General features: G+C 31.4%; 1 protein-coding gene across 2 annotated transcripts in view; it reads left to right on the top strand.

Moving 5' to 3' along the window:
- The window catches only part of LOC134715272 (chromodomain-helicase-DNA-binding protein 1-like), a 48226-nt gene that overhangs the window by 15832 nt on the left and 4649 nt on the right, over window positions 1-27745 (top strand). For both annotated transcript variants that reach the window (XM_063577351.1, XM_063577352.1), the window contains 28 exons: window positions 1845-1978; window positions 2643-2868; window positions 3497-3597; window positions 4183-4370; window positions 5079-5206; window positions 5719-5935; window positions 6865-6954; window positions 8433-8623; window positions 9024-9159; window positions 10288-10340; window positions 10765-11068; window positions 13603-13674; window positions 14796-14945; window positions 16351-16499; window positions 16995-17248; window positions 17684-17802; window positions 19071-19297; window positions 20020-20186; window positions 20546-20681; window positions 21359-21509; window positions 21719-21832; window positions 22260-22529; window positions 23322-23432; window positions 23842-24020; window positions 24393-24501; window positions 24902-25029; window positions 25466-25600; window positions 26361-26438. In XM_063577351.1, the coding sequence (XP_063433421.1) occupies window positions 1845-1978; window positions 2643-2868; window positions 3497-3597; window positions 4183-4370; window positions 5079-5206; window positions 5719-5935; window positions 6865-6954; window positions 8433-8623; window positions 9024-9159; window positions 10288-10340; window positions 10765-11068; window positions 13603-13674; window positions 14796-14945; window positions 16351-16499; window positions 16995-17248; window positions 17684-17802; window positions 19071-19297; window positions 20020-20186; window positions 20546-20681; window positions 21359-21509; window positions 21719-21832; window positions 22260-22529; window positions 23322-23432; window positions 23842-24020; window positions 24393-24501; window positions 24902-25029; window positions 25466-25600; window positions 26361-26438 (4317 nt within the window). The remainder of the gene's footprint in view (window positions 1-1844; window positions 1979-2642; window positions 2869-3496; window positions 3598-4182; window positions 4371-5078; window positions 5207-5718; window positions 5936-6864; window positions 6955-8432; window positions 8624-9023; window positions 9160-10287; window positions 10341-10764; window positions 11069-13602; window positions 13675-14795; window positions 14946-16350; window positions 16500-16994; window positions 17249-17683; window positions 17803-19070; window positions 19298-20019; window positions 20187-20545; window positions 20682-21358; window positions 21510-21718; window positions 21833-22259; window positions 22530-23321; window positions 23433-23841; window positions 24021-24392; window positions 24502-24901; window positions 25030-25465; window positions 25601-26360; window positions 26439-27745) is intronic.

Below are 27745 nucleotides of genomic sequence, written 5' to 3' on the forward strand. Positions count from 1 at the left end.
TAGGAATTAGGGGCCAAAAAAGGGCCCAAATAAGCATTATTCTTGGTTTTCGCACAATAACTTTAGTTTAAGTAAATAGAAAATAATGAAATTTAAACACAATGTTTATGACCACAAAAGGAAGGTTGGTATTGATTTTGGGAGTTTAGGTCCCAACAGTTTAGGAATTAGGGGCCAAAAAGGGACCCAAATAAACATTTTCTTGGTTTTCGCACCATAACTTTAGTATAAGTAAATAGAAATCTATGAAATTTAAACACAAGGTTTATGACCATAAAAGGAAGGTTGGTAATGATTTTGGGAGTTTTGGTCCCAACAGTTTAGGAATAAGGGGCCCAAAAGGTCCAAAATTAAACTTTGTTTGATTTCATCAAAATTGAATAATTGGGGTTCTTTGATATGCCGAATCTAACTGTGTATGTAGATTTTTAACTTTTGGTCCTGTTTTCAAATTGGTCTACATTAAGGTCCAAAGGGTCCAAAATTAAACTTCGTTTGATTTTGACAAAAAATTAATCGGTTGGGTTCTTTGATATGCTGAATCTAAAAATGTACTTAGATTCTTGATTATCGGCCCAGTTTTCAAGTTGGTCCAAATCGGGGTCCAAAATTAAACTTTGTTTGATTTCATCAAAAATTGAATAAATGGGGTTCTTTGATATGCCAAATCTAACTGTGTATGTAGATTCCTCATTTTTGGTCTTGTTTCAAATTGGTCTACATTAAAGTCCAAAGGGTCCAAAATTAAACTAAGTTTGATTTTAACAAAAATCAAATTCTTGGGCCTCTTTGATATGCTGAATCTAAACATGTACTTAGATTTTTGATTATGGGCCTAGTTTTCAAGTTGGTCCAAATCAGGATCTAAAATTATTATATTAAGTATTGTGCAATAGCAAGTCTTTTCAATTGCACAGTATTGTGCAATGGCAAGAAATATCTAATTTCACAATATTGTGAAATAGCAATTTTGTTTTAAATTAGAGTTATCTTTCTTTGTCCAGAATAGTAAGCAAGAAATATCTAATTGTTAGATTTTTTTTATTTGGAGTTATCTTTCTTTGTCCAGAATCAACTTAAATCTTTGTTATATATACAATATACAATGTATATTCACTTTTTACTACCAACTGATAAATTAAAATAATCTTTACCATTCAGTGATAACAAGCAGTTTTTTTACATCTTAATATTTTATGATGTATTTAAATGAGTAGTAATTGTTGCAAACTCCATTAGAAATTTTAATTAAGATTAGTTTTGGAATAAGGGAAAGGGGGATGTGATTAAAAAAAATGGGTTCAATTTTCTCATTTGAAATTTCATAAATAAAAAGAAAATTTCTTCAAACATTTTTTTGAGAGGAATAATATTCAACAGCATAGTGAATTGCTCTAAGAGAAAACAAAAATTTTAATTTCATTAGAACACATTCATTCTGTGTCAGAAACCTATGCTGTGTCAACTATTTAATCACAATCCAAATTTAGAGCTGAATCCAGCTTGAATGTTATGTCCATACTTGCCCCAACCGTTCAGGGTTCAACCTCTGCGGTCGTATAAAGCTACGCCCTGCGGAGCATCTGGTTTTACTTTTCAGATATTGTATCTGTAGATATTAAAGTTATAAATTAAAGTTCCAATTGTACTTCTTATGTTTGATTATAACTAGTACATTTTTCAAGTTCTCAGATATTGCATCTGTAGAAAGAAAAACGTCTACGTGTTCATTCTGTGACAGGTAATGCTTTAAATATAGTCCTTGATTATTTTATGTGAGAATATCGTTGATAATTTTTAGTGTTGAATATTGGTAGATGTATGAAATATTGATTTGTCTTCAGTTACAAGGAAGAATCAGATGATGTGACAGATTCAGATGATGTCGTAGAAGTGGCACAAGAAGAAGAGGATGCTGAAGCTGAAAATAGAGAGACTGTTGAAAGAGTTTATAAAACAAGGATGGGAAAGAAATTAGGTACGATACCCAATTAGCAGGTAAAACAGTTAGACATGCATAAATTATAATGTAGCAAAGTATATATGGATAACTCAGTGAGGGTTGATGAGCAATACAGATAAGGTCAATGGAAAAAGATGAAATGAGTCAAAACTTGAAAAACACATATCATAAGTGTGCATTGAAATAGAGGAATAAGTTAATTTTGCTGATCATATGATATCACAAAATGTACAAACCTAAGAAGAATTCCGTATACATGTTTTTGCAATACAGAAAAGTATAAAAATACAGTAAAAAAGACATACTCATACTTAAATTTTATCACTAGACATTTAGGCAGTCAGCAAAAAATAGAGGCAATCACATGCATAACATAAGATTGATTAGAATAGTAAACTCGAGTCTGATATATGTATATATGAAAACTGAATCCAAGTATGAAATACATACTGTAAATCAACAAATTTCCACAGGCAAATTGTTTAATTTAGAAAAATATAAATCTTTGCTAAAAAATCTTAACTTGGATATTCTCTTGCATCAATACTAAATGAACCAAACTGGTATTTTTTGGAATGTTGATGATTTTTTATTAATTAGGATCCTTAGTATAAACTTGTATCTCTAATTGGTATATATGCAATACAGAATTTGAATAATACAAATCCTATGTCCATAGCAACTGGAAGCAGAACCACCATATACAATGTATTGGAGAATGGGGATCCCAATGATGGCTGTGATCCTAGCATCAATGAAGTGGAACAGCAGTTTCTTATCAAATGGAAGAACTGGGCAAATATCCACAATACTTGGGAAACTTATGAAAATCTCAAAGAACAAAAAGTTAATGGATTGAAGAAATTAGAAAATTATCTGAAAAATTTAAATGAAATTAATGAATGGTAAGAAAAACTTCAGAATTTGTTTATGATCTGTGTTGTCTTGGATGTATGACAATTTGAAAACTAAAATAATCATTTTGTCAGTGAGAAAGAATATATTTCTTTCTGAAAGTAATGAGAATTCCTAATGTTTTTGAATAATGGAACAAAATAGGAATAAATTAAAACCTATTTTCATTTCATGGTCTAAGGGAGATAAAAAAAGAATTAATTTACCTTAAAAAAAATAATGTCATATATTTGTTTTACTGTCTTCATTACTGAATTTCAGGCATTTGCATAAACTAAAAGATATTGGTTAGTAGTAAATATAGTTTGATCTCAGTTGGGGAAGAATATCCTACATTGTCAAAAAAAAAATTCTTGTTAAACTACACTACAGACAAAACATATTTAGGCCACACATAAAAATCCTACAAGCTTCTCAGGCCCAGTCGCATCTCAATTTATTTTGTGTTTTTTTAATAACTTAAAGGAGTTGTCTGTGCCTTACAAAAATGTGAAAATTAGGTATTCTTATTATTATTCACTGACTAGACTAAAGTAGCTTGAGAACCTAGGCATTATTTTGGTAGGCTATTTTTCATTTAAGAGGACATTACAGGAGTCTTACTTTTCGTTTTTCTAGGAAGAGACTAGCTTCTCCTGAGGATGTAGAATATTATGAACTACAGAAGGAAATGATGGAAGATTTATATGAACAATACATAAATGCAGAGAGAATTATAGGTAATAAAGTGTTGAATATATAGATAAGTTTTAAAACACAAAAAAAAGAATGCATGTTTCAATAAACTGAAAAAAAGTTAATAGGATATTAACCATGGCCTGGGAATTTACTTATAAAATATAAAATATATGTTATTTACAGGTAAAGCTATAATTACCAATGTTTCAACAAGGTAGGAAACCTTAAACATCATTCTTAACTAAATGTTGTTTTTAGGGTTGCAGTTTTGCATCAATACATAAGTAATACAGTCAAGGTTGAAGAAAGGAGAACTATTTGTATGAAGGACAAGGTTATTTTTAATGCACACATTCAACCCCTGGGCAAAAAGTCTATGCATTGAAATATAGAAAATAACAACCTAAATATCAATGTTAACTGTATGTAATAGACTTCAAATGAAATATGAAATAAATCATTTGCCTTATCAGTAATAATCTTTTGAACCTAATTCAAACATTGGGGATAGAACATTTTTACAGCAAGTCTAGCTAAAGTATAGTTAATCTGCGTTCATAGTGACTTTAAAAACTCATGTAGATGTTTTAACATGTATGTGTCAAGTATACATTTGCCTATTTTAGCTCATTCCAATCAGAAAATGGCCAATGAGAACAATGGCTACCCTGATTACTTTGTGAAATGGCAGGGATTACCATACTCAGACTGTACATGGGAGGATGGTGAACTCTTGGCTCGGAGATTTCAATCCATCATTGATGAGTATCATGCCAGAAACAAGTCTCAAAAAACTCCGTCAAAGTTAACCAAAGTAAGTTCTGTAATCTTGTCCATGCAGATTTAGTCAACTGTAAATACGTTTATTTTGGTGAATACTGTATTTAACTTATATTTTCAAGGATTTGCCAGTCTGTATACAACCTTTTTTTTTTTAAATGTTTTTTTGTTGAACATTTTAATTCTTTCTGTAACCCACACAATCCATGAAAATTGGTATCTTATGAATAAAAAGGAATTCACAGTAGCTGAATCATTTAAGTTTTTCTCTACTAGGTTGCTATAGATTGTGAAAGGTTATGAAGATATGATATGTATAGAAACCAACTTGTTTCAATGCTTTTATATGTATCAATTTTCATGAATTGATTTGCTATTCATGAGAGTTCTAACGCCAACAATTGGTAAAACATAAGCTTTTTCTGTTTCATGAACCAACCAAAATTTTTTCATTAGTAAGATATTGTTATAAATAGTGAACATGTTTGTAGTAATGGGATAATCTGTTTGTTTATCAGGTTAAATGTGTACTTGTCCTGTTGCAAAATAATGTGAATAAAATAGCAAGTCAAACATACCTGATTTGAAAACAAGCACTGTTAAAGTTGAGTAGGGTTGTATCCAACCCCCTCTTGGAAATAACTGGCTTTAGTCCGGATAAAAAACTTTGAAGAGCAGAATGAATTAAACTTTTAGAGAATAGTAAATTAGACTTATATATAGCATGTTTTTGTTGTTGTAGTGTTTAAAGTACAGACCAAAGTATCAGCCATTTAAAGACCAGCCATCATGTATCGGTGGAGTTGATAATTTAGATTTACGAGATTATCAATTAGAAGGAGTTAATTGGTTGATGCATGCTTGGTCAAAGTAAGTTCAGACAAAACTGTAAACCAAATACCGAGTGTAGAGGTAACTTGTGTTATCAATATAGTGAAAATTGCTGCTATGTGTCAAAAAGTTTTGGGTAAGGGGATGGGATTCACTGAAACTGATTCAATTTGAGTAGTAGCATTTTCCTGAAAATTTTGTAAGAATTATAAGTAAAATTGGTCTTGTACCTCCCATGTTAACCACAATTTAATTTTTAAATAGCCCTATGTAATTTGTAAACAACTCCCTATTGTTCAGTGTGGAAATTCTTCCATTTAAACATTAGAAATGAAGGAGAGATGTGGTTCATTCCATCAATGAAACAGCAACCCACCAACACTCAATACATTTCATATATTTTAGTGTGATGAAATTTGATATGTACACAAGTTTTATAACAAAAAAGATTTAATGTAAGTTAGTCAAATGATTTTTATTTGTTCTTTGGTATATATGTTAAAACTAGACAACACCAGTGTTTGAATGCAAATTCTTGATTTTATTTTCAGGCTTAATTCTTCCATATTAGCAGATGAAATGGGACTAGGGAAAACTATTCAGACCATATCATTTCTACAGATAATGTATACATATTATCAGTTGTATGGGCCTTTCTTAGTAGTAGTACCTTTGTCTACATTAGTGGCATGGCAGAGAGAGTTCAAAAATTGGGGACCAGAGATGAATGTGGTCACTTACCTTGGAGATATTTCTAGTCGTAATATGGTAAGTTGACTGCTCCTGAAGTTTTTATTAGTGAGAAAACTGATATGAATGTAACATGATTAATTAATGAGAAAGCTGATGTGTAGTGTGAATATAAAAGTGATAAGATGTTGTATGATTGCAAATGAGACAACAACTCTCCCCAAGAGAGAAATGAGGTAGAAGTTAGCAACTAAAGGTCATGGTATGACCTTCAACAGTGTGCTAATCCGATGCAACATAGCAAGCTATATTAGGCCCATAAATAACAAAATTTAAACCCAATTCAAATGAGAAAAATTTACTGCCTGATTTGTGTACCGAACTACTGGTATATACTATAAACAACGACATCCACAGAGTTTAGGCTCCAGATTTGAGTCAGGCAAATACAGATCTAGAATGTGGCATGGTAAATAAGCATATTAGCAAGTGCATAAACCCTTCCCTTAAACCTTGGACAGTGGTTCAATAGAACAATATAAAACAAACTGCTCAAATCAATTTACAAAAAACAAATATGATAAACACTCAAAAACAGGCTCTTGACTATGGACAGACAGACTATAGAATATGTTGTGGTTAAAATTTTCTCTTCACAATTAAACACATGGCACAATTTATTTGATTTTTTTGCTAAAACTTCCAATTAAAAATATCATCAATTATTTTATCTGCCATGATGCAACTGTTCATACAATGATGAGTTAAATATCCACTTTGCATTATTCACAGATTTAAATTGCTTGGACTTGGATATGATGAGCTAATATTTGGTTCATAAGTGTGTTATTTGAGTTACATGTCTTATAACAGATAACCCACAAAATAAACGGCCCTCCCACCCTTCTACAGGCATGGTCATTCTAATTAAGATACTACGCTTAGTCCAAAAAAGATATCATTTAGATGGACTTCAATGCATAATATATTCACTTTTTGTCTTTCAGATAAGAGAGTATGAATGGCAGCATGGTGGAAATAAAAGGTTAAAGTTTAATGTTATCCTTACAACATATGAAATCTTGCTTAAAGACAAGGTATGGATACAATTATTTAAGTTAGTTCATTTATACTGAGAACAGTATATATCTAACAGGAAATGAAGCTGATAGGCTTTTTAGTAAAAAAATGATAAAATCTTTAACTTAACGAGACTTCGTGAGATTAATGGATTTTGGTAGCATCTGACTAAAAAACTATAGGAACTGCTCAATTAATTAACAACATAATTCTGATCGTAAATAAATACAAGTTTTATCATAAAGTATATATATTTTGTCATATAAAAGTGACTTAAATAAGGAGGGGTTTCAAGGGCTGCGTTGATGATGTTTGTTTGTTTTTTCAGTCATTTTCAGGAGGTGTTTCATGGGCTCCATTTATGATGTCTGTTTGTTTTTTCAGTCATTTTTAGGAGGTGTTTCATGGGCTCCATTTATGATGTCTGTTTGTTTTTTCAGTCATTTTTAGGAGGGGTTTCATGGGCTCCATTTATGATGTCTGTTTGTTTTTTCAGTCATTTTTGGGAGGGGTTTCATGGGCTCCATTTATGATGTCTGTTTGTTTTTTCTGTCATTTTTAGGAGGGGTTTCATGGGCTCCATTGATGATGTCTGTTTGTTTTTTCAGTCATTTTTAGGAGGGGTTTCATGGGCTCCATTGATGATGTCTGTTTGTTTTTTCAGTCATTTTTAGGAGGTGTTTCATGGACTCCATTTATGATGTCTGTTTGTTTTTTCTGTCATTTTTAGGAGGGGTTTCATGGGCTGCATTGATGATGTCTGTTTTTTTTCTGTTATTTTTAGGAGGTGTTTCATGGGCTCCATTGATGATGTCTGTTTGTTTTTTCAGTCATTTTAGGAGGGGTTTCATGGGCTCCATTTATGATGTCTGTTTGTTTTTTCTGTCATTTTTAGGAGGGGTTTCATGGGCTGCATTGATGATGTCTGTTTGTTTTTTCAATCATTTTTAGGAGGGGTTTCATGGGCTCTATTTATGATGTCTGTTTGTTTTTTCTGTCATTTTCAGGAGGTGTTTCATGGGCTCCATTGATGATGTCTGTTTTTTTCAGTCATTTTTAGGAGGGGTTTCATGGGCTGCATTGATGATGTCTGTTTGTTTTTTCAGTCATTTTTAGGAGGGGTTTCATGGGCTCCATTTATGATGTCTGTTTGTTTTTCTGTCATTTTTAGGAGGGGTTTCATGGGCTGCATTGATGATGTCTGTTTGATTTTTCTGTCGTTTTTAGGAGGGGTTTCATGGGCTGCATTGATGATGTCTGTTTGTTTTTTCAGTCATTTTCAGGAGGGGTTTCATGGGCTCCATTGATGATGTCTGTTTTTTTTCAGTCATTTTCAGGAGGTGTTTCATGTGCTGCATTGATGATGTCTATTTGTTCTTTCAGTCATTTTCAGGAGGGGGTTCATGGGCTTCATTGATGATGTCTGTTTGTTTTTTCAGTCATTTTTAGGAGGGGTTTCATGGGCTTCATTGATGATGTCTGTTTGTTTTTTCAGTCATTTTTAGGAGGGGTTTCATGGGCTGCATTGATGGTAGATGAAGCCCACAGACTGAAGAATGATGATTCACTTCTTTATAAATCTTTGTTTGAATTTAACACAAACCACCGACTTCTCATCACTGGTACCCCTTTACAGAACTCATTGAAAGAGCTGTGGGCTCTGCTCCATTTCATTATGCCTCAAAAGTAAGTATATGTTATTTACCATAGTTACTGAAATGATGCAAGAAAGTAAATAGATTTTGAAAGAGTGTGAAATATAGAAATTTGTTACATATTAGGAGCTTTAATAATGTCTTAAAGACTGATGAAGCTTATTTCTGTCTTTTTTCTGTCTTAAAAATTATTTTACTTTGATAATTGTAAATTTGAATTTTGTTGAATGCTAAAATTCTTGGTTAACCTTTACTTTTGAAAGGCACGAAAATTAGAACCGCCAAGAACACAACCTCATCTGCAGTATATCTCTTGCATTCAGTGTACATTGTATTATTTTTTGTTCATTACATATTAGATACTTCATTTCTAAAATTTGCAACTGTTCAAAATTAAAGTAGGTATTGATATCTTTCATTTATTTGTGCAGATTTGATAATTGGCCAGATTTTGAAGAGAAATATTCATCGCAAGAAAAAGTTGGATTTGCAGGACTTCACAAACAACTAGAACCGTACCTGTTACGGAGAGTCAAGAAAGATGTTGAAAAATCTCTCCCTTCAAAGGTATATTACAGAATATTTGCTATGGTATTGGCACACCATCCAGACAGACATTTTATGTATGGCCCATCACATGTCTATACTCTCAATGATAACTGCTGAGATGGTATTCTTTTATTGGTATTTATTATATCTCCTGTGTACTTAAATAGTCAGTGGTCATTGAGGAGTCTGGTATAGAGTCTATCTGTCCCACTTTTCTACCACAACTGTGTGACAGAATTTTGTGCAACCCTTTACAGAATGAAATGTCTTTGAATCCTCTTCATTTGAATGTTTTTGGGGGTTATTTTGGCATGACATAGAGATTGTCATATCTGCACTCAACAATACACAGTTGTATTTGCTTCTTCTCTGAAATCCCCTTTATCAGAATAACATCTAACATGCTAAGTATCTACAAAACCCCTTATCAGAATAACATCTAACATGCTCAGTATCTACAAACCCCTTTATCAGAATAACATCTAACAAGCTCAGTATCTACAAACCCCCTTATCAGAATAACATCTAACATGCTCAGTATCTACAAAACCCCTTATCAGAATAACATCTAACATGCTCAGTATCTACAAACCCCCTTATCAGAATAACATCTAACATGCTCAGTATCTACAAACCCCTTTATCAGAATAACATCTAACATGCTCAGTATCTACAAACCCCCTTATCAGAATAACATCTAACATGCTCAGTATCTACAAACCCCCTTATCAGAATAACATCTAACATGCTCAGTATCTACAAACCCCCTTATCAGAATAACATCTAACATGCTCAGTATCTACAAACCCCCTTATCAGAATAACATCTAACATGCTCAGTATCTACAAACCCCCTTATCAGAATAACATCTAACATGCTCAGTATCTACAAACCCCCTTATCAGAATAACATCTAACATGCTCAGTATCTACAAACCCCCTTATCAGAATAACATCTAACATGCTCAGTATCTACACAATATCCTGGTTTTGTTTTTGATCAAATTATTCTTGTGACTTTGCCTTAAGGGGTAAAAAAAAAAGGACCATATAGTATGAAATCCTTAATAAATAAAGCAATGATAGTAAATATTTAAGTTGTTCATATTATTATCTATTGAATAACATGTACTGTATTTTATTTCAGACGGAACAAATTCTTAGAGTTGAAATGTCTTCTTTACAGAAACAGTATTACAAGTGAGTTTAACAATACAAAGGTTCTATGCTTCAATCAGAAAAGTGCAACTTTAAAGTTAATAGCACTACAAAATTGAAATATGCCAATAGGAAAAAACACTAGAGTAAAAAGTTTACATAAGAATAAAAAACTAAGATTGGGAGGTCCATTCTTCCCTAAATCGGTAATATGAATGAAAGGGGATGTTTAATAAGACCACTTGTATTTATACAAATAATTATATTACATATTATAGGTAAATATATCATGGAGAATTATCCAACAGCAAAAGTTAATCTCAATTTTAATCCAAACGTCACAATTAAGTCTCCAACAATGAGAAAGGGAATTTTTAAAATAGAACAAAGATAAATAAATCCCTGAAAACAGTTTTGCTTTTAAAGTTATTGAACATAAAACTTAAATTTTTAATTTCTGTTTCAGATGGATTTTAACAAAAAACTATAGAGCACTTAGTAAAGGACTGAAAGGAAATGCATCTAGTTTTGTAAATATCATAATGGAACTTAAAAAATGTTGTAATCACACATCACTGACACGTCCACCTGAAGATGATAGCATGGACAAACTCACAGCGTTAATAAAAGGAAGTGGGAAATTAATTCTGTTAGACAAATTATTGACACGTCTGAAAGAGACAGGACATAGAGTGCTAATATTTTCTCAGATGGTTAGGATGTTGGATATTCTTAGTGATTATTTACAACAGAAACGTTATGCTTTCCAGGTAGGTTTATTAGACATAAGATGCTTTCGTGTTGAAGACTGTACCTTGACCTGTAATGGTTTACTTTTATAAATTGTGACTTGGATAGAGAGTTGTCTCATTGGCACTCATACCACATCTTCTTATATCTATGTTATAAGATGTTCTATGCTTCCTTCTTATAGTGCTAGAAATTCTAAGTTTTCCAGATTGTAAAAGTAAAATCACAAAAAATACTGAACTGCGATGAAAATTCAAAAAGGAAAGTCCCTAATCAAATGGCAAAATCAAAAGCTCAAACACATCAAATGAATGGATAATAACTGTGATATTTTGACTTGGTACAGGCATTTTTTTTCTGTAGAAAGTGGTGGATTAAACTTGGTTTTAATGCTAACTAAACCTGTCACTTGTATGACAGTCACACCAAATTCAATTATATTGACAACAATATGTGAGCAAAACAAACAGACATAATAGGTAAAAATGGCAAAAATAGGGGTAAGACATTCTAATTGATATCAGTGTTCTCCCAAGGCCGATATGACGCTGCGGCATCGCAGCGCCTTCATAATATTTTCGCAATTCCCGCAGCGTCTTCATTGGCCGCTGTCCCATCATACATGTCATACTTGAACCCACAGCGTGTTAATTTTCACATTTTCATTATAAATGTTGGTTAAAATTGTCAAGTTGCTGATCACCGCTGAGAGATTGGTCAGAGTTACGCAATAACTGATAATTAGTTTTACCTGGGCCACGCTTATCTCAGCCTTATCGGACTATGTTATCATGTAATAGCGTACATGATCATCAAGAAGATAGATATTTTAGAAGAAAATTAAAGAAAATTAAAAACTTCAATGCAGAAATTGAAGAAATAGATCGCAAATACATTGTATTACGCATCATGTGTGTGATTACTGGACCATTTATATAACAAATTTTTTCATTGGTTGGGAGAAGAATCTATTTAAACACGACCAATGAACGTGTGCAATACACTTGATAAATTTGAATACACATTGCTTAAGATATTTACGATTGAAATTACGAATGAGAGTATTTGAAGTTGAAAAAAATAAAATAAAATTTGATTTAAGATAGCGAGAAGAGATTTATTTTATTTGAAAGTGAAAAATGTTGCTTGCAAGGTAAATTCGTTTCAAACTCATATTTTTAGATATAAAATGATCATTGAACATTGATCGTGAGTCCGTTCGTCTGGAAATATGTGACAATCAACACGGATACGGAATCGCCGTAGCTTCTGTATAATGTCACTAGTAAATAATTTCAATGATCTTAATTTTTTTTAAATCTTGAGTTTTGTTGATATCTTCCTGCCAAAGATAGGTTTTAACAATAATGTACACGGACATGACGGAAGCGTAATATTAAAATGTCAAACTACGGAAACTGGTCCAGCTGTTCATTAAAATATTTGTTTTAAAAAGTTGTATACCAAATAACTTAACCATATTTGATTTTATTAATTCTGAATGAACATGTTCTCTGCAAATAACAAAGGGGTGAATTCCTAGCAAAAGGCAGATGATGGAAGTAGAAGGTTTTTTTTCATACCAATGACTTCTAATGAAAAGGGGAATACACCTCCCTCTACACTCAGCTGTCAGTATAATCAGATGTTAATGCTTCTCCTAATCCCAACTGAGCTAAAGTTTTGGCAAGTAATAACAGCACCATGTTTCTGGTTTCAATGACAAGTGGTTGACTGAATTTTCATGGCATAGAAATAAAAAGGGGATATAAGCAAAAGTTATTGTGAGAGGGGGTTTTCAACACTGAAGAGTATAAAGACAAAATTGAGGAACAGTCTGTCCAACAAAATAACACTATCTTTAAACAATATCCTTAGAAGGAGCAGAGAGTACAGAGATGAATATTTATATTTTGACTTCTTCAATTTATTTCATATAACTATATTCTTGTAAATCATTAATACTCTGCATTCAATTTATTTAACACTCAACAAAGAGCATTATAATTCATATTCCATGTCATGATTTATGATTGATTGATTCAGATCCCAAAAGTTCACTATAAAAAGATTTACACGCCCTTGAATTTTGCGCCTTAAAAAAATCCTGGGGAGAACACTGGATATTAAGTTGTAATGTTAGATTTGGTTTATTATGAACAATGTTTGAAAAATAAGGATGATAGTATGGAGGGAGACAGTGACATATTGTCTTACATTTATAGAAAGGAAAATACACGAAAAATCTTATCTTATGGCCTATTGGAAAGAAGGGCTTCTTACAAAAAATCTGATGATATCCTCAGCAAATATACCATTTAAAGTTCTGTTAAATCTCTGTTGTTAGAACACCTTGATCATGTTGATAGATCAGGCAAAATATCCATGTTTTCATAGCTTTTTTTTGCGTTTTAAAATTAAATAGGACAGTATATAAAATATAGATTTCCTATTCAAAAAGTGACTGATAGTATAATAGATATACAATTACAAATTTAATGGTTGTTTTACCTAAATCAGCATGTATAAGAGCAAGTATTATTATTTGTTTTAGAGGTTGGATGGAGGGATCAGAAGTGACATAAGAAAACAGGCTTTGGACCACTTTAATGCTGAAGGATCATCGGTAAGACTTTAAATCTTCCACCAATTACACTAAAACTTTTATTTCATGATATACTAAAGAACCATGAGGATTATGTTCTAGTTACTAATTTTCATTCTAATATGACGTCCTTCAAACGCTTTGAGTACACACCCGTGGTAAAATATGAATATATATCATGGGCTGTTCCCATTGTACCCCCACGTCATATGTTTTTTAATGAATGAGGAACCCGACGTCATAGAAAGATGACGTAAGAAAATAAACATTTTACGGGAAAATTCACACATGTGAATCCGAAAATCATCACAACAAGGAAACGTAAACAAACGATGCTAAAATGTGGTATAAGCCATTTTTTTTTATACATGTTAGACATATAAGAAAATTATCATTTAAATTCATTCCAAAACTATCTTAATACGTTATTATAAATAGTTAAAACACGTTTCTTATTCAGTTTGCCCTGTTCTTTTAAGTCAATTTAATAGTGCGTTTATTTATGATAACGGCAAATATTTGCCCCCACCTAGAGCGCTTTGATCCAAAATAATTGCCGTATTTGTCCTATTAGATTCCAAATAATTCATGGGGGCTTGAATATATCTAGATTTTACCACGGGTTGTCCCTTTATGCCGAGATTTTACCCCTTGCTAACGCTCAGGGTAAAATATTTTGTCATAAAGGGCCAACCTGTGGTAAAATAACGATATATTCAAGCCCCCATGAATTATTTCTTAATTTTCAATGTGTATTAATCTAAGACCTCAGAAATAATATTTCTATAAATGATTCTGAGGAAGAAATAAGACACAATTGCATATAGCATATCAGTAAAGTTCTTTTCTTCCAAGAAAAAATACTCTCTGAATAAAGACAATGAAAGAAGAATAGCATTACCTAGCAAATCAATCAAGTTAGTTTTTAGGTTAACTGTTACAGGGTTATGAAATTTTGTCTTGCTTTTTTGCTGATAATATTGTTACTAAAGTATATACAGGAGTTAAATTGACTGATCTTAAATTGTTCTGCTGGCCGTGGATGAGTCCCAATGATAAGTGCACATGAAATTCTGAAAATAGTCATTGTTTAAAAATATGCACAGGATTGATTTATTGATGAAAAAATTGAATATTTTTAGGATTTTTGTTTCCTGTTGTCAACAAGAGCTGGTGGTCTTGGAGTAAATTTGGCCACTGCTGATACTGTGATAATATTTGATAGTGATTGGAACCCACAGAACGATCTCCAAGCTCAAGCTAGAGCTCATCGTATAGGGCAGAAAAAACAGGTACAGTTTAACATCCGACTGTAGGGGCAGATTTTATTAAGAAAGTTTATTGTATTAAAGATATTTTTAAGCAGCGAATATCTGACAAATTGAAAAAAATGAGATGTAGAGTAGTTGTTGTGAAAAATTGCCCAAAATTGCAGTTTGAAAAAAATCATGAAGTTTGTGTGAAAAATCCTTATATTATAATTTAGAAGTAAAAAAAATAAAAAAGATAAATGCCTCGTTTCTTCAACAATGAAAAACTATTGCCCTTGACAAAACACAATTCAAAAAGAAAGAATGTGAATACTTACTGCTGATATATTAGCTTGAACATTGGCAACAAATGCAGTGTTGAAGTTCTTCTGAATGATATCATAAACAAAACTGAATGAAAATGTATGCTTAAAGGACCATGCTTATGAGAATGTGCAAGAAAATTGCTAATTTGTAAAGTTTTGACACAGAATTGACATTTTAAATTAATTCTGAAGTCTGCATAATGTTATGTCATCAGATAGCTGTTTTAGTAGTAAGAAGATTTTCATGAACAAAAAAGATATTTATGTATTTAAAAGTTTTTGGCTTAGTGTATCAAATATTTTCTGAATACTAGTTTGAAATTTGCCAAAGCCTTATTGAATTGACTACTTGTATATTTGAAGAAATTCGAAACTAGGTTAGTCTTTCAATCAGTTTAATTGAGGTCTGGAGCTGGCATGTCAGTTAACTGCCAGTAGTCTGTTGTTATTTATGCATTATTGTCATTTTGTTTATTGTCATTTTGTTTATTTTCTTTTTGGTACATCTTTTGACATCAGACTCTGACTTCTCTTGAACTGAATTTTAATGTGCTTATTGTTATGTGTTTACTTTTATACATTGGCTAGAGATATAGGGGGAGTATTGAGATCTCATAAACATGTTTAACCCCGCCACAATTTTGGGCCTGTCCCAAATCAGGAGTTTAGTATGATGTCCATTATCACTGTACTTACTAGTATGCATATTTTTTAGGGGCCAGCTGAAGGACACCTACCGGTGTGGGAATTCTCGCTACATTGAAGACCCATTGGTGGCCTTCGGCTGTTGTCTGTTCTATGGTTGGGTGGTTGTCGCTTTGACACATTGACCATTTCCTTTCTCAATTTTATCTCTCAAAATGTCATTTATACTTATTTTCTATTTTAAAAGACGAGTCCATTATTTTTTAAAATGGCTTATAAAATAATATTGAGAATGGAAATGGGGAATGTATCAAAGAGACAACAACCCGACCATAGCAAAAACAACATCGGAAGGTCACCAACAGGTCTTCAATGTAACAAGAAGAATGTTTATAAATTTATGTTCATACACTTTATTCCAGAAAATAAGCACACAGCAAAATTTTTAATATGCATTTCGAATATTTTGTATTTAGGTTAGTGTATATAGGTTAGTGACAAAGAACAGTGTAGAAGAAGATATTGTGGAGAGAGCTAAACGTAAAATGGTGCTAGATCATCTGATCATACAGAGAATGGACACTACTGGTAGGACAGTGCTGAACAAAAATCAAGTTCCTTCTAGGTATAGTCACTTGATATTATAGAGGATAATGTCCAAGGGCTTTTTCATTTTGAATTTGGCTGTTGATTCTTTGTTTTTCTTCAACCCTACCAGCAGAAAAAATACTTGGTGTATTTTCACAAGAAAAAAAGATGGTCAAGGTAACCACAAACAACATATAAATTCCTTACTATGTAAATGGGACAGAAATCCAATGCCTTAAATAACATTAGAAAAAATAACTCCTTATCATATTGAAGGAAGGAACTTTTAATTGACCCCACCATGCATACATTTTAAATTGGATATTTCATTTAAATGTTCAAGCAATCTTTCTTAAATAATTACCACCCATCAATTTTGATAAAAGTGCCTTTCTTCCCCCCATGCCATCAATTTTGGAAAAGCCCTCAGTATTTTGTAGGGAATAAATGTAAAATAAAAATAAACATGAAATGAAGATTGCTTATTAAAAATTGTAAACGATGAATAAAGTTTGTATCATTGTTGTTACAGTACGGCAACACCCTTTAAAAAAGAAGAATTGGCAGCTATATTGAAGTTTGGTGCTGAAGAATTATTCAAGGAAGACGAGGCGAATGAAGAGGAACCTCAGGTGGACATTGATGACATCCTTAATCGTGCTGAAACTAGGGAATCAGAACAACCTATGTTAGGGGATGAACTACTGTCTCAGTTTAAAGTGGTCAGTTTTGATAATCTGGAAGAAGATGACCCACCGCCTAGTGTACAGGTAGATGAGGATACAGGTAAGAGTCTGTTTGAAAACAAATATATAAATACATATTGAAAGGCTATGTGGCTTTCATGTGATAGAAAAAAGAAAAAATCAAGCTCTAAATTGCCCTTGGTGAATTGGAAAAGTGATAATTAGATTAATGAATGATTCTATAATAATCAACATCAAATTCCTAAATAGGCAAAAACAACATTAAGATAAAACTAATGATAAATAATGATTAGGTTTCTGACTATGGACAGCTTAAACTGTGTTAATAGGTTCCTGACTAGAGACAGGCACTTTTATGTGTGTCTTGGATCTTGACTAGGGACAGGAAAACACATGTTGTGGTCCTTTTTGGAAACAAAACATTCAGTATATAAATTCTATGTGATTTACAGGTATAAATACTAGTTCAGATGAGATACTTTAAACCTAATCTTTTTGTATTCTTGTCTTATAGGTAAAGAGTGGGACTCAATTATTCCTGAAAATGACAGAAGAAAAATTGAAGAAGAAGAAGAGCAAAAAAAACTTTTGGAATTAAACTTGCCTCCTAGAAGCAGGAAATCTGTTAAACAGGTAATTTGCACTTGGATACATAGATGCCAACCATTACAATTTTGCGATAAAAACTACACTATTATGGTCAATAGTCGAAAAGTTAAGGTGAAGTTCAATATTGTAAAGCGTGGATTTTTATCATTGCTTTTCTGGCCCGGTCCGGTATTTAGGAAATGTCAATGTAATGATTCCAGTTTTTCGGGAGTTATCAACCAATTGCTTGGTAACTGACTGTCTTCCAAAGAGGAAAACATGAATTTTATCAAATGGCTTTCCCCCTTTCTCTACCTCTTCATGACAAAATGATATCTACTGAAAACAAGAAAAAAACAATTATGAACAACTAATGAATGGAATATATACTACAGATAACATATTATTGCACATCACTTTGCAGCCATTTGTCAGAAATTTATTTGATAAATGCACATTTTTGAAGAATACTGAAAAGGGGTTGGCATCTATGTGGATACAAAGGTACTGATAGTTCTACATACAATTTCATGAATTTTAGGGTCTTTTTATAGTGTGTCTTTTCTATGTAGTGTTGATTTAAACAATTAGTAGTGATAGCATGATTGCCTGAAAGTAGGAATCTGATGGAGAGCCAATCCTACATTCAATGCATATGCAATATAAAAATGAATTGCAACTTAAATTATTGAAGTTTGTACCAAATTTTTCTTCCAAGCTGTCAATTCTTTTTGTCTTAATTTAAAAAAAAAACATTTGAGGAAACCTTAATTGTTCAGATGAAACTTTGAGATGACGTTATGTGAAGCAATTTCTTTTACTGATGGATTATTAATTTCATTGTCTAACAAGTGTTTAAAAGTGCATGTAAAATTTGATTCAAGAAATAAGTTAACACTTGTACGAGGTTGAATGTCGATGAACATAAATGCACTGAGCATAAATGCACTGAACATAAATGAACTCTTACGCTGACAACACATTGCATATCAAAACATATGAAGTAACTGATAATTTAAAAAAGAGTGAAATTTGGCAATGTATCACAACATTTTACATTTTAAACCAAACAAGGAATCCAATGTTCTTGCAAGAGTATAATGTAGTTATGATTTAACTTAGAGATATGTTAAAATATCTCTCACCTGTTAATGTATAAATGATTGTTGTGATTGTAGCTGAGTGCTCTAGGTAACAAAATTTAAGTAATTGTAGATGAAATCCAAATTGAAATTGCAAGTGCAAGATAATTGGTTAACAAAAATAATGTTTCACTAGTTGAAATATTAAAAGTGGCATTACTTCTTATACAGCTTCAGGTGGATTATGATTCTGATGAGAAGAAAAAGAAGAAGAAGAAAAAGGATGATGATGATGAAGATGAAGATGATGAAAGTGAGGATGAGGAGGAGGATGAAGACGAACCAAAGAAACGTGGGAGGCCTCCAGGTGGCAGTAAGGGGAAAATAAGAGGGTTCACTGATGCTGAAATTAGGAGATTTATCAAAAGTTTTAAAAAGTTTGGCAGACCTTTGACTAGGTAAGAATTTGCATTTATGATTTAGATGAACTCAAAATATTAGAATAAAGAAAAGCTAGTATAGCCTATTAAGAAGTAAATAATCATTTTATGCATATATTTTCAATGATGACTTAAGCTATCCATGAGCAAAGTGTGTTATTTGAAGTTCAATTCTTATTGGAGAGAAACAGTTATCCTAGTAGCATACATATCATTTGATATTGTCTCTCGTATTTGAATTTAGGAAAATTTCAGTTAAAATTGTCACTAAACTACAATTTCTACATCCATGTTAAAATTCTAGGTGTCTGTTATCTAGTGGTTGATGTTTATTTCTACTTGTCCTGTTTTTTTCCTTTGTTGTTTTAGTTTTACAATAGAGCTGTTAGTTTTCTCTTTAAATTGTATATTTTTTTGCCATAAAGGAGCCTTTAATACCTTACTATATAATATATATAAGGTATGGGTATTTCTCATTGTTGAAGTCTATGGTATCCTGTAGTTTTTCACATCACAATCCTGTGGTCTTGGGCGTATATTCATCATATGGGCCAAAATGCCACTTCTCCTTTTCAATGTTTAAAATAGTGACATATATTATTTTCACGCTCTTGTGAACCTATAAAAAAATAGTAGTAACACATTGTTTAAGTGATCTTATTTTGGCTGTTTTGCAAGTAATAAATATAAATTATATTTTATATCAAATTTCAAAAATAAAAAGCTTATCGACATTGCAGACTTGATGCTATAGCCTGTGATGCAGAATTACAAGAGAAATCTGAGGGAGATCTGAAAAAGTTAGCCCAGATATTGATGTCTGGTTGTGAACAGAGTCTGGATGAACATAACCACAATAAAGTTAAACAAGAAGAAGAGGCTAGTGTTGATGGAATAAATACTCCAGGTAATATTTTTTTGTAGTGTCATGTTCAAGGAATCATTTGGCACAATGTAATGAATGTCACCTGCTTATAATGCATGTAATTGTGAAAGGTAATTCTGAAAAGCTCTTTTTTGTTTCAGTCTATTTTAAAATCTAATTTTATTTTATTAATCTTATTATGAAAATGTCAAAATTACGGAATTGAATAAATCTAAACTGTTATAAACATGTTTTCAAATAAAAGACATTTTACAGCATTTTGTTTATGTCCAGAACATAGCTAAATTTAGACATTCAAAAAATATCCCATATAAAAATGTGTAATATAAGTCTCCTTTGATTTCAATTTGAAGAATATTATATATGTATTTTATGAATAGCCAAGAAGAAGAGAGAAAAAGGACCATCATTTAATATATCTGGAGTTGTGGTGGCTGTACAACCTGTCATGAAAGCAATGCAAGAAATGGAACAACTAGATGATCTTATACCTAAAAATAGGGAGGAAAAGAAAAGGTAATACAAATTTTGTTTTGATCGGGACCAAAAAGGATTTTTCAGTGACGATGATATTTAGGAAAGATTTAAAGGCACACAGAATGTTTCTATAGATAAAAATTCATTCAATTGTGTAATTTGTCATGTAGAAACAGAGTTGGTGCATGATAAGATAATGTATTAATTTTTGAAAAAGATGAAAAATGGAAGTTAATACTGATAATTCAGAAATTATTGTGTGCATTTGTTATTTTGATTTTGTAATTTTAGACTTAAATGTGATTTTAATTGTTACGATTTTGAGAAAAATCTTGTTTAATTCATATAAAAATTTAAAATCTGAGTTTAAATTAATGCCTTTACAACTCTGTCGCATTTTTTAAATTAATAAAAACCTCGCAATAATTTCTGAATTAACAGTATATATAACCCAATTACACTGAACTAAACAAGATGAGATTTTGTATTGAAAATGTTAATCTGATAAACACTTGCATTAACCAGGTGTTGAAAATATCAAAGTTTCTTTCATTTTATTTTAGTTGTTGGTTTGTATTTCGTAAATGACTTGGTAATTTAAGTATAATGAAATATCTTTTCTTAAACACAAGCAATTTCTATGCTTTGAGTAGCTTTAGTAAATGTCTATAAAGAGTCTATTCTAATAGTCTTATTTTTAATTTTCTGTATAACAGGTTTAAGATAGATACCCATGTAAAAGTTTGTCATTGGGATTGTGAATGGAGTGAAGAAGATGACTGTAGCTTGCTGAAAGGAGTATACGAGTATGGCATGGGAAACTGGGAAGCCATCAAAATGGATCCTAATTTTAACCTACATGAGAAGGTATGGTTTTGTTTATACTGAAATGAAACTTGTAACATTATACTGTAAGTCAAGATTGATTAAGGTGACAGTTAGACTTAAACCAGCATTGAAGTCAGGCTGATTTTGCATAGCAGCTGTACCATTGAAATATTTCTCTAAATTTTACTTCTACCCACTAAAATTGATTTTTTTTAATAATCATGTTGGTAAATTTCTTTGTATTTCAGATTTTGCCAGGGGGTAAAAATGAGAAGCCACAAGCCAAACATTTACATACTCGTGTGGAATACTTACTCAAGATGCTGAGTAAGAAATCAGAAGCTGATAAACCTGCTCCTGTGGTAAGATTGTTAAATAAAGTTTCTAGGAGAATAACTTTCAAATTCGATGATATGAGTTGAATGAATGAATGAATCTTTATTGCAAAAGCATAGATATGCTGTGGCAAATTAACAACATATTGTATGAAGAACAGGATGCAAACAATATATTAAAAAAAAATTGTGAATCACCATCAATTTCATAGATAAGTTTGAATAAAGACATTGAAAAACAGATGAACATACATTGATAAATGTACTGTAAAAAAAAAGTAATGGCTCTAAATTTTTCAGTACTGGAAACAAATTCATAGACATTATATTGGTTTAAAACTAATCTTTGTTGATCTTTGTTGATCTGAATTTTTCAACATGGTAGATAAGTCCATCATGACATATTTATCTAAAGTTCCAGTTAAAAAAATAAACATGTTATTATTGAATGCAGGTAAAGAATAATTCTGAAGCAAAACCAAGAAAGAAAAGAAAGCCAAAATCAAAAGCAGAAGTTATTGAAAAAGAGTCCTCTGACTCGGACAATAGTGCTAAAGTAAAGTCTAGTGCTAGAGACGACAGTACTATGGATAGTTTCCCAGAAAATCACAAGAAAAAGAAGGAAAAACATGAAAAGGTAGAACCCAAAGAACATCCGATGGAAGTGGAAACAAAAGTGAAAAGTAAATCTGGAGATAAACCAAAGAAAGAAAAGAAGAAAAAGGTTTGTAATGTAAACAATATTGACAAGTATAGAACATTGTACATTTAATTGTTTATTCAGATGGTAAAAATGCATTCAATTGAAAATTGATAAATTGAACATTTTTTGAAATGACCCTTTAAAGTGTTTTTTTTTACTTCGATTTACTTTGTACTCATCAAAGATGAAAATTTTAGATAATTTAAGCCCATTCCATCAAAGATGAAAATTTTAGATAATTTAAGCCCATTCCATCAAAGATGAAAATTTAGATAATTTAAGCCCATTCCATCAAAGATGAAAATTTTAGATAATTTAAGCCCATTCCATCAAAGATGAAAATTTTAGATAATTTAAGCCCATTCCAGTCTCAGTGTTAACACTAATGATTAATCTTTACATTTCTGAAAGCACATTGTTCTATTTTTTCTGGAAAGAAGCTTTGTAAATGACACAAATAATTGTAACAATATATGGCTTGTATTGAAAATGAATACCACTTCGTACTTGTATATGCAGCCTACAGAACTGTGAGACCAGAACACTTGCCAAAATATTATTGTTCTCGGCCAAATAATTTTAAACTTTTTCATTTACTTCAATCAAAATCAATCACAATTAAACTGTGTTACTATCTGAAATATACTTGGAAAATTAGATCATGTATTGTGAATTAATTGTACCTTTATTATATTATGTATTGTTCTCTGCTATCTGTTGTTTTGTCACATTGTATATACTTGTTTATGTATTGCCATAGCATATTATTTATGCTTTCGCAAATAAAATATTCATTCATTCATACTTTTATAGAAGAAACCTAAGAAGGAAGATGGTCCAATGCATTTTACTGCCAACACAACCCCTGTGGCTGTGGCCTCTGAAGATTTTGATGTTGAACTTCCTGATGAAGTGTTTAGAAAGGTTGGTTCATCATGTAATTCAGGAGCATGTTGCATTTGTTATTATGGTTGAATAGACCTATTTAATGGTAAAAATAAGATAGTAGATGAAGAGAAGCTAATGGAGTATTAAAAGAGGTTTATTGAACAACTGTTGAAACATGCAAAATTTGTTCAGAAATATATCTTATGAAAAAAATGTTAGCATTATACAGATTTCTATAATTTGTAGTCTTATTACAAAAGATATAGGCTAAATTTTCTGAAGATTTTTATTTGAAGATTTTTATTTGTTCTTAATTTTCTATTCTGGTCGGTAAAATGTTGGTCTTTCATCATAAAATCTATTAAAATATATAATGAATAAAATATGTGTTTATTGTATCATAGCTGTAATTATATGCATATAGTAAATGTCTCATTTATTTCAGTGTAAAGAGATGATGAGACCAGTTAAGAGAGCATTGCGGAAGTTAGACAATCCAGACGAGGGGATGTCGGAGAAGGATCAAGTAGTTCATACTAAACAATGCCTGTTAAGGATTGGTGACAGAATTACAGAATGTCTGTCAACACTGAATGATCCAGAAAAAATCAAGACATGGAGAGGGTAAATATGAATCTTTTATTCTATAATGATCTGAGAGTTAATTTAAAAATTATAAATAGGAAAGTTAAATATTGCTTTTCCATGGAAGAAAATCTGAAGAAAAATGCTTTAAAAATTAATAAATAGGTTTGGAAGAAAAATTATATGCTGTCAATGTGGCAAAATGAATCTACAAGAATTAAAAAGATTCAGTTTTAAGATTTTTGATCTTATTTGGTTTTGTAACAGGAAATTTCATGACACATATTTTTAGAAGTAATGGGACACAGTATAAAATATGCATTATTATTAGATGAAAACCCCCAAAACAAAATATTTTTTAGATCTCTCTATATATGTATATATATTTATAGATATTTTTCTACTTTACAGCCATTTATGGAACTTTGTATCAAAGTTTACAGAATTTGATGCACGAAAGTTGCACAAATTGTACAAACATGCATACAGAAAGAGAGAAGAGGAGAAGGAAAGAGAAGAGGTAAAATATACTTTGGTTCTGAAATTTGTTTAAAGAATATACCAGATAATGTTATTTTAACAAAAATTAAATTTCTCAAAACTAATGAAACTTTGAATCGTTTAAGTGCTAAAAAATTGTTAAATTGTTTTCTGAATGGGACTGAAATTTGTTGAAATTCTACTTCATTTTAGTATGGCTGCAACAAAAGTCTTTGAATGCGAGACATAAAAATGTATACACAGAAAACTCATGGCAGCAATCTTTGAATTTAAGTAAAAAATTGGCTAGTGTTGTCTTCTTAAAATAGGGATTGCATAAATGTTTCTATGGAATATAATTTATTAATGCTGCTTCAATCTAAATATCCATTGATTTACAAAGTATAAAAGTCATTAAAGGAATGTTGTTATTTTTTTAGGCTAAAGCACACACCCAGAATCATAATACATCACATCAAGAAAAACATAAACCACACAAGCATCAAGGAGAATCAGATCATAACAAACATTCTCATAACCATGATCAGGGTAGAGATTTCACTAAACAGTAAGTAAAAGTTTTAGTTTGGTAAATGCTGAGTGTAATTTTATATACAATCCATCAACTAGTTGCTCTATTTTTTCTATTATTCTTTTACTTTGTACCTTTAGTTTAAAAATTTTAATGCTATGCATGTTCCCTGCTTTTTGTTTTTTCAAGAATATTTCTTAAAGGCTTTTTTATGCCCCATCTATTATAGTAGAGGAAGTTTTTATGAAGCTGAAGTCCAATCAACTTAAGACTTAGTACACATGTTCCCTATGATATGAATGATATGATCTTCAATTCAAATGTTAAATTTGAATTTTTACCCCAATTTCACAGTCCACTGAACATAGAAAAGGATATTGTGAGTGGGGCATATGTGTCCAATGGACGCATTCTTGTTTAGTTATGAAAAACATTCTACACAAACATTTAAGTTATTATTTTATTTTTTTAGTTCCACTGTAAATAATCGTCATCCACCTGGTAGTAACATGTCCAACAGGGGGCGTGACCACCGTCCAGAACATTCATCTAGTCCATGGCAGCATGCCAGCCCATTACAGAGAGATGATGGTCCTCCTCCAAGCAGGTAGATACTAGTGGACATTTTTACCAGATGACATATCTGTATTTTTAATTTTTTAAACTTTTCCTAATTTTCTATAGTGCATTTTGCTTTGATGTAGTTTTGTAATTGAGGAGAATTTAACATAACATATATCTTAACTGGACTAAAGGGGCATATTGAGTTACTGAATCTCGGTTTTTACAATCTTTCATCTGTTGCTATTTGTAAAAATTATAAAAGAAACTTTTCCACTGAAAAAATTTGATCATTGAACACAAATTTAACTTTCATCATCCATAAAAATAGGGTATTATTAACCTTATCCTCCAACTGCTTCAAACTTGGCCTGAAATAGAAAATTTTACTAAAATTTCATTAAACAGTTCTGGACAATCTTGCAAAGGACCAGTTGTCATGAGCCACTGTAGGATTCATTGTTGACAATCTCACCTGCCTCCAAACATGTCTGCCATTTTATAGAATAGAAAATATAGCACAAAAACAGCTTACCATTACAAAATTTCCATAGTTGCACATTTTTTTTTATATTAATCAAGAAAATTGAAATCATATACATATTAAAAAGTTCTTTCAAAAATGATGTTAAAAGTAATGAATTTGTGGTCCAGAGAAACGTTGAATCTCTGCATTAGGAATAAGTATAGATATATATACAGTTTTGATTTTTTATACAGTAAATAAATATGATAGCATATTTGAAGGGGCTGTTAGAGGTCAAGGGATTAGTTGAAGATTTAACATTGAAGATTTTAATTTACAGGTATGGAGACAAAGGAGGATCATATAGAAGATCAGATAACTACCAAAGATATGGTGGGGGAGATCATTCTCATCACAGGTTTGTTGATTATTAGACTTAAGGATGTCTGCTTGTCATGTTTTGGAATATTTGTCAGATTTTCAGAATCCTCTGGTTTTATCCATTTCAATGCCTTAAAAAAAATCCCCTTGAACCCCTTTTTTAGCTCACCTGGCCCGAAGGGCCGAGTGAGCTTATGCCATCACTTGGCGTCCGTCGTCTGTCGTCGTCTGTCGTCATAAACTATTTCAAGAATCTTCTCCTCTGAAACTACTAGGCCAAATACTTCCAAATTTTAACTGAATGTTTCTTAGGGTATCTAGTTTATAAATTGTATCCAAAGTTTTGATCTATCAATAAACATGGTCGCCATTGCTAAAAATAGAACATAGCGGTCAAATGCAGTTTTTGGCTTATATCTCAAAAACGAAAGCATTTAGAGCAATTCTGATGTGGGGTAAAAATGTTCATTTGGTCAAGATCTATCAGCCCTGAAATTTTCAGATGAATCAAACAACCCATTGTTGGGTTGCTGCCACTTAATTGGTAATATTAAGGAAATTTTGCAGTTTTTGGTCATTATCTTGAATATTATTATCAATAAAGATAAACTGTAAACATCAAAAATGATCAGCAAAGTAAGATCTACAAATAAGTTTATATGACCAAAATTGTCAATTGACCCCTTTAGGAGTTATTGCCCTTTATAGTCAATTTTTAACCATTTTTCGTTAATCTTAATTAACTTTTACAAAAATCTTCTCCTCTGAAACTACCCAGCAAAATACTTCCAAACTTTAACTGAATGTTCCTTAGGGTATCTAGTTTATAAATTGTATCCGAAGTTTTGATCTACCAACAAACATGGTCGCCATTGCTAAAAATAGAACATAGGGGTCAAATGCAGTTTTTGGCTTATATCTCAAAAACGAAAGCATTTAGAGCAAATCTGACATGAATTAAAAGTGTTCAATAGGTTCACATCTATCAGCCCTGAAATTTTCAGATGAATCAAACAACCCATTGTTGGGTTGCTGCCACTTAATTGGTTATTTGAAGGAAATTTTGCAGTTTTTGGTCATTATCTTGAATATTATTATAGATAAAGATAAACTGTAAACAGCAAAAATGATCAGCAAAGTAAGATCTACATTGGTTAATATGACCAAAATTGTCAATTGACCCCTTAAGGGGTTATTGTCCTTTAATGACAATTTTTCACAATTTGTTTATATTTGCTAACTTTAATAAATCTTCTCCTCTAAAACTACTCAACCAAATTCAACCAAACTTCAACTGAACGATCAGTAGGGTGTATTAAATTAAGTTTGTGTTTTATTTTCTAT

This window comes from Mytilus trossulus, chromosome 4 (assembly GCF_036588685.1).
Source record: "Mytilus trossulus isolate FHL-02 chromosome 4, PNRI_Mtr1.1.1.hap1, whole genome shotgun sequence".
Classification (NCBI taxonomy): domain Eukaryota; kingdom Metazoa; phylum Mollusca; class Bivalvia; order Mytilida; family Mytilidae; genus Mytilus; species Mytilus trossulus.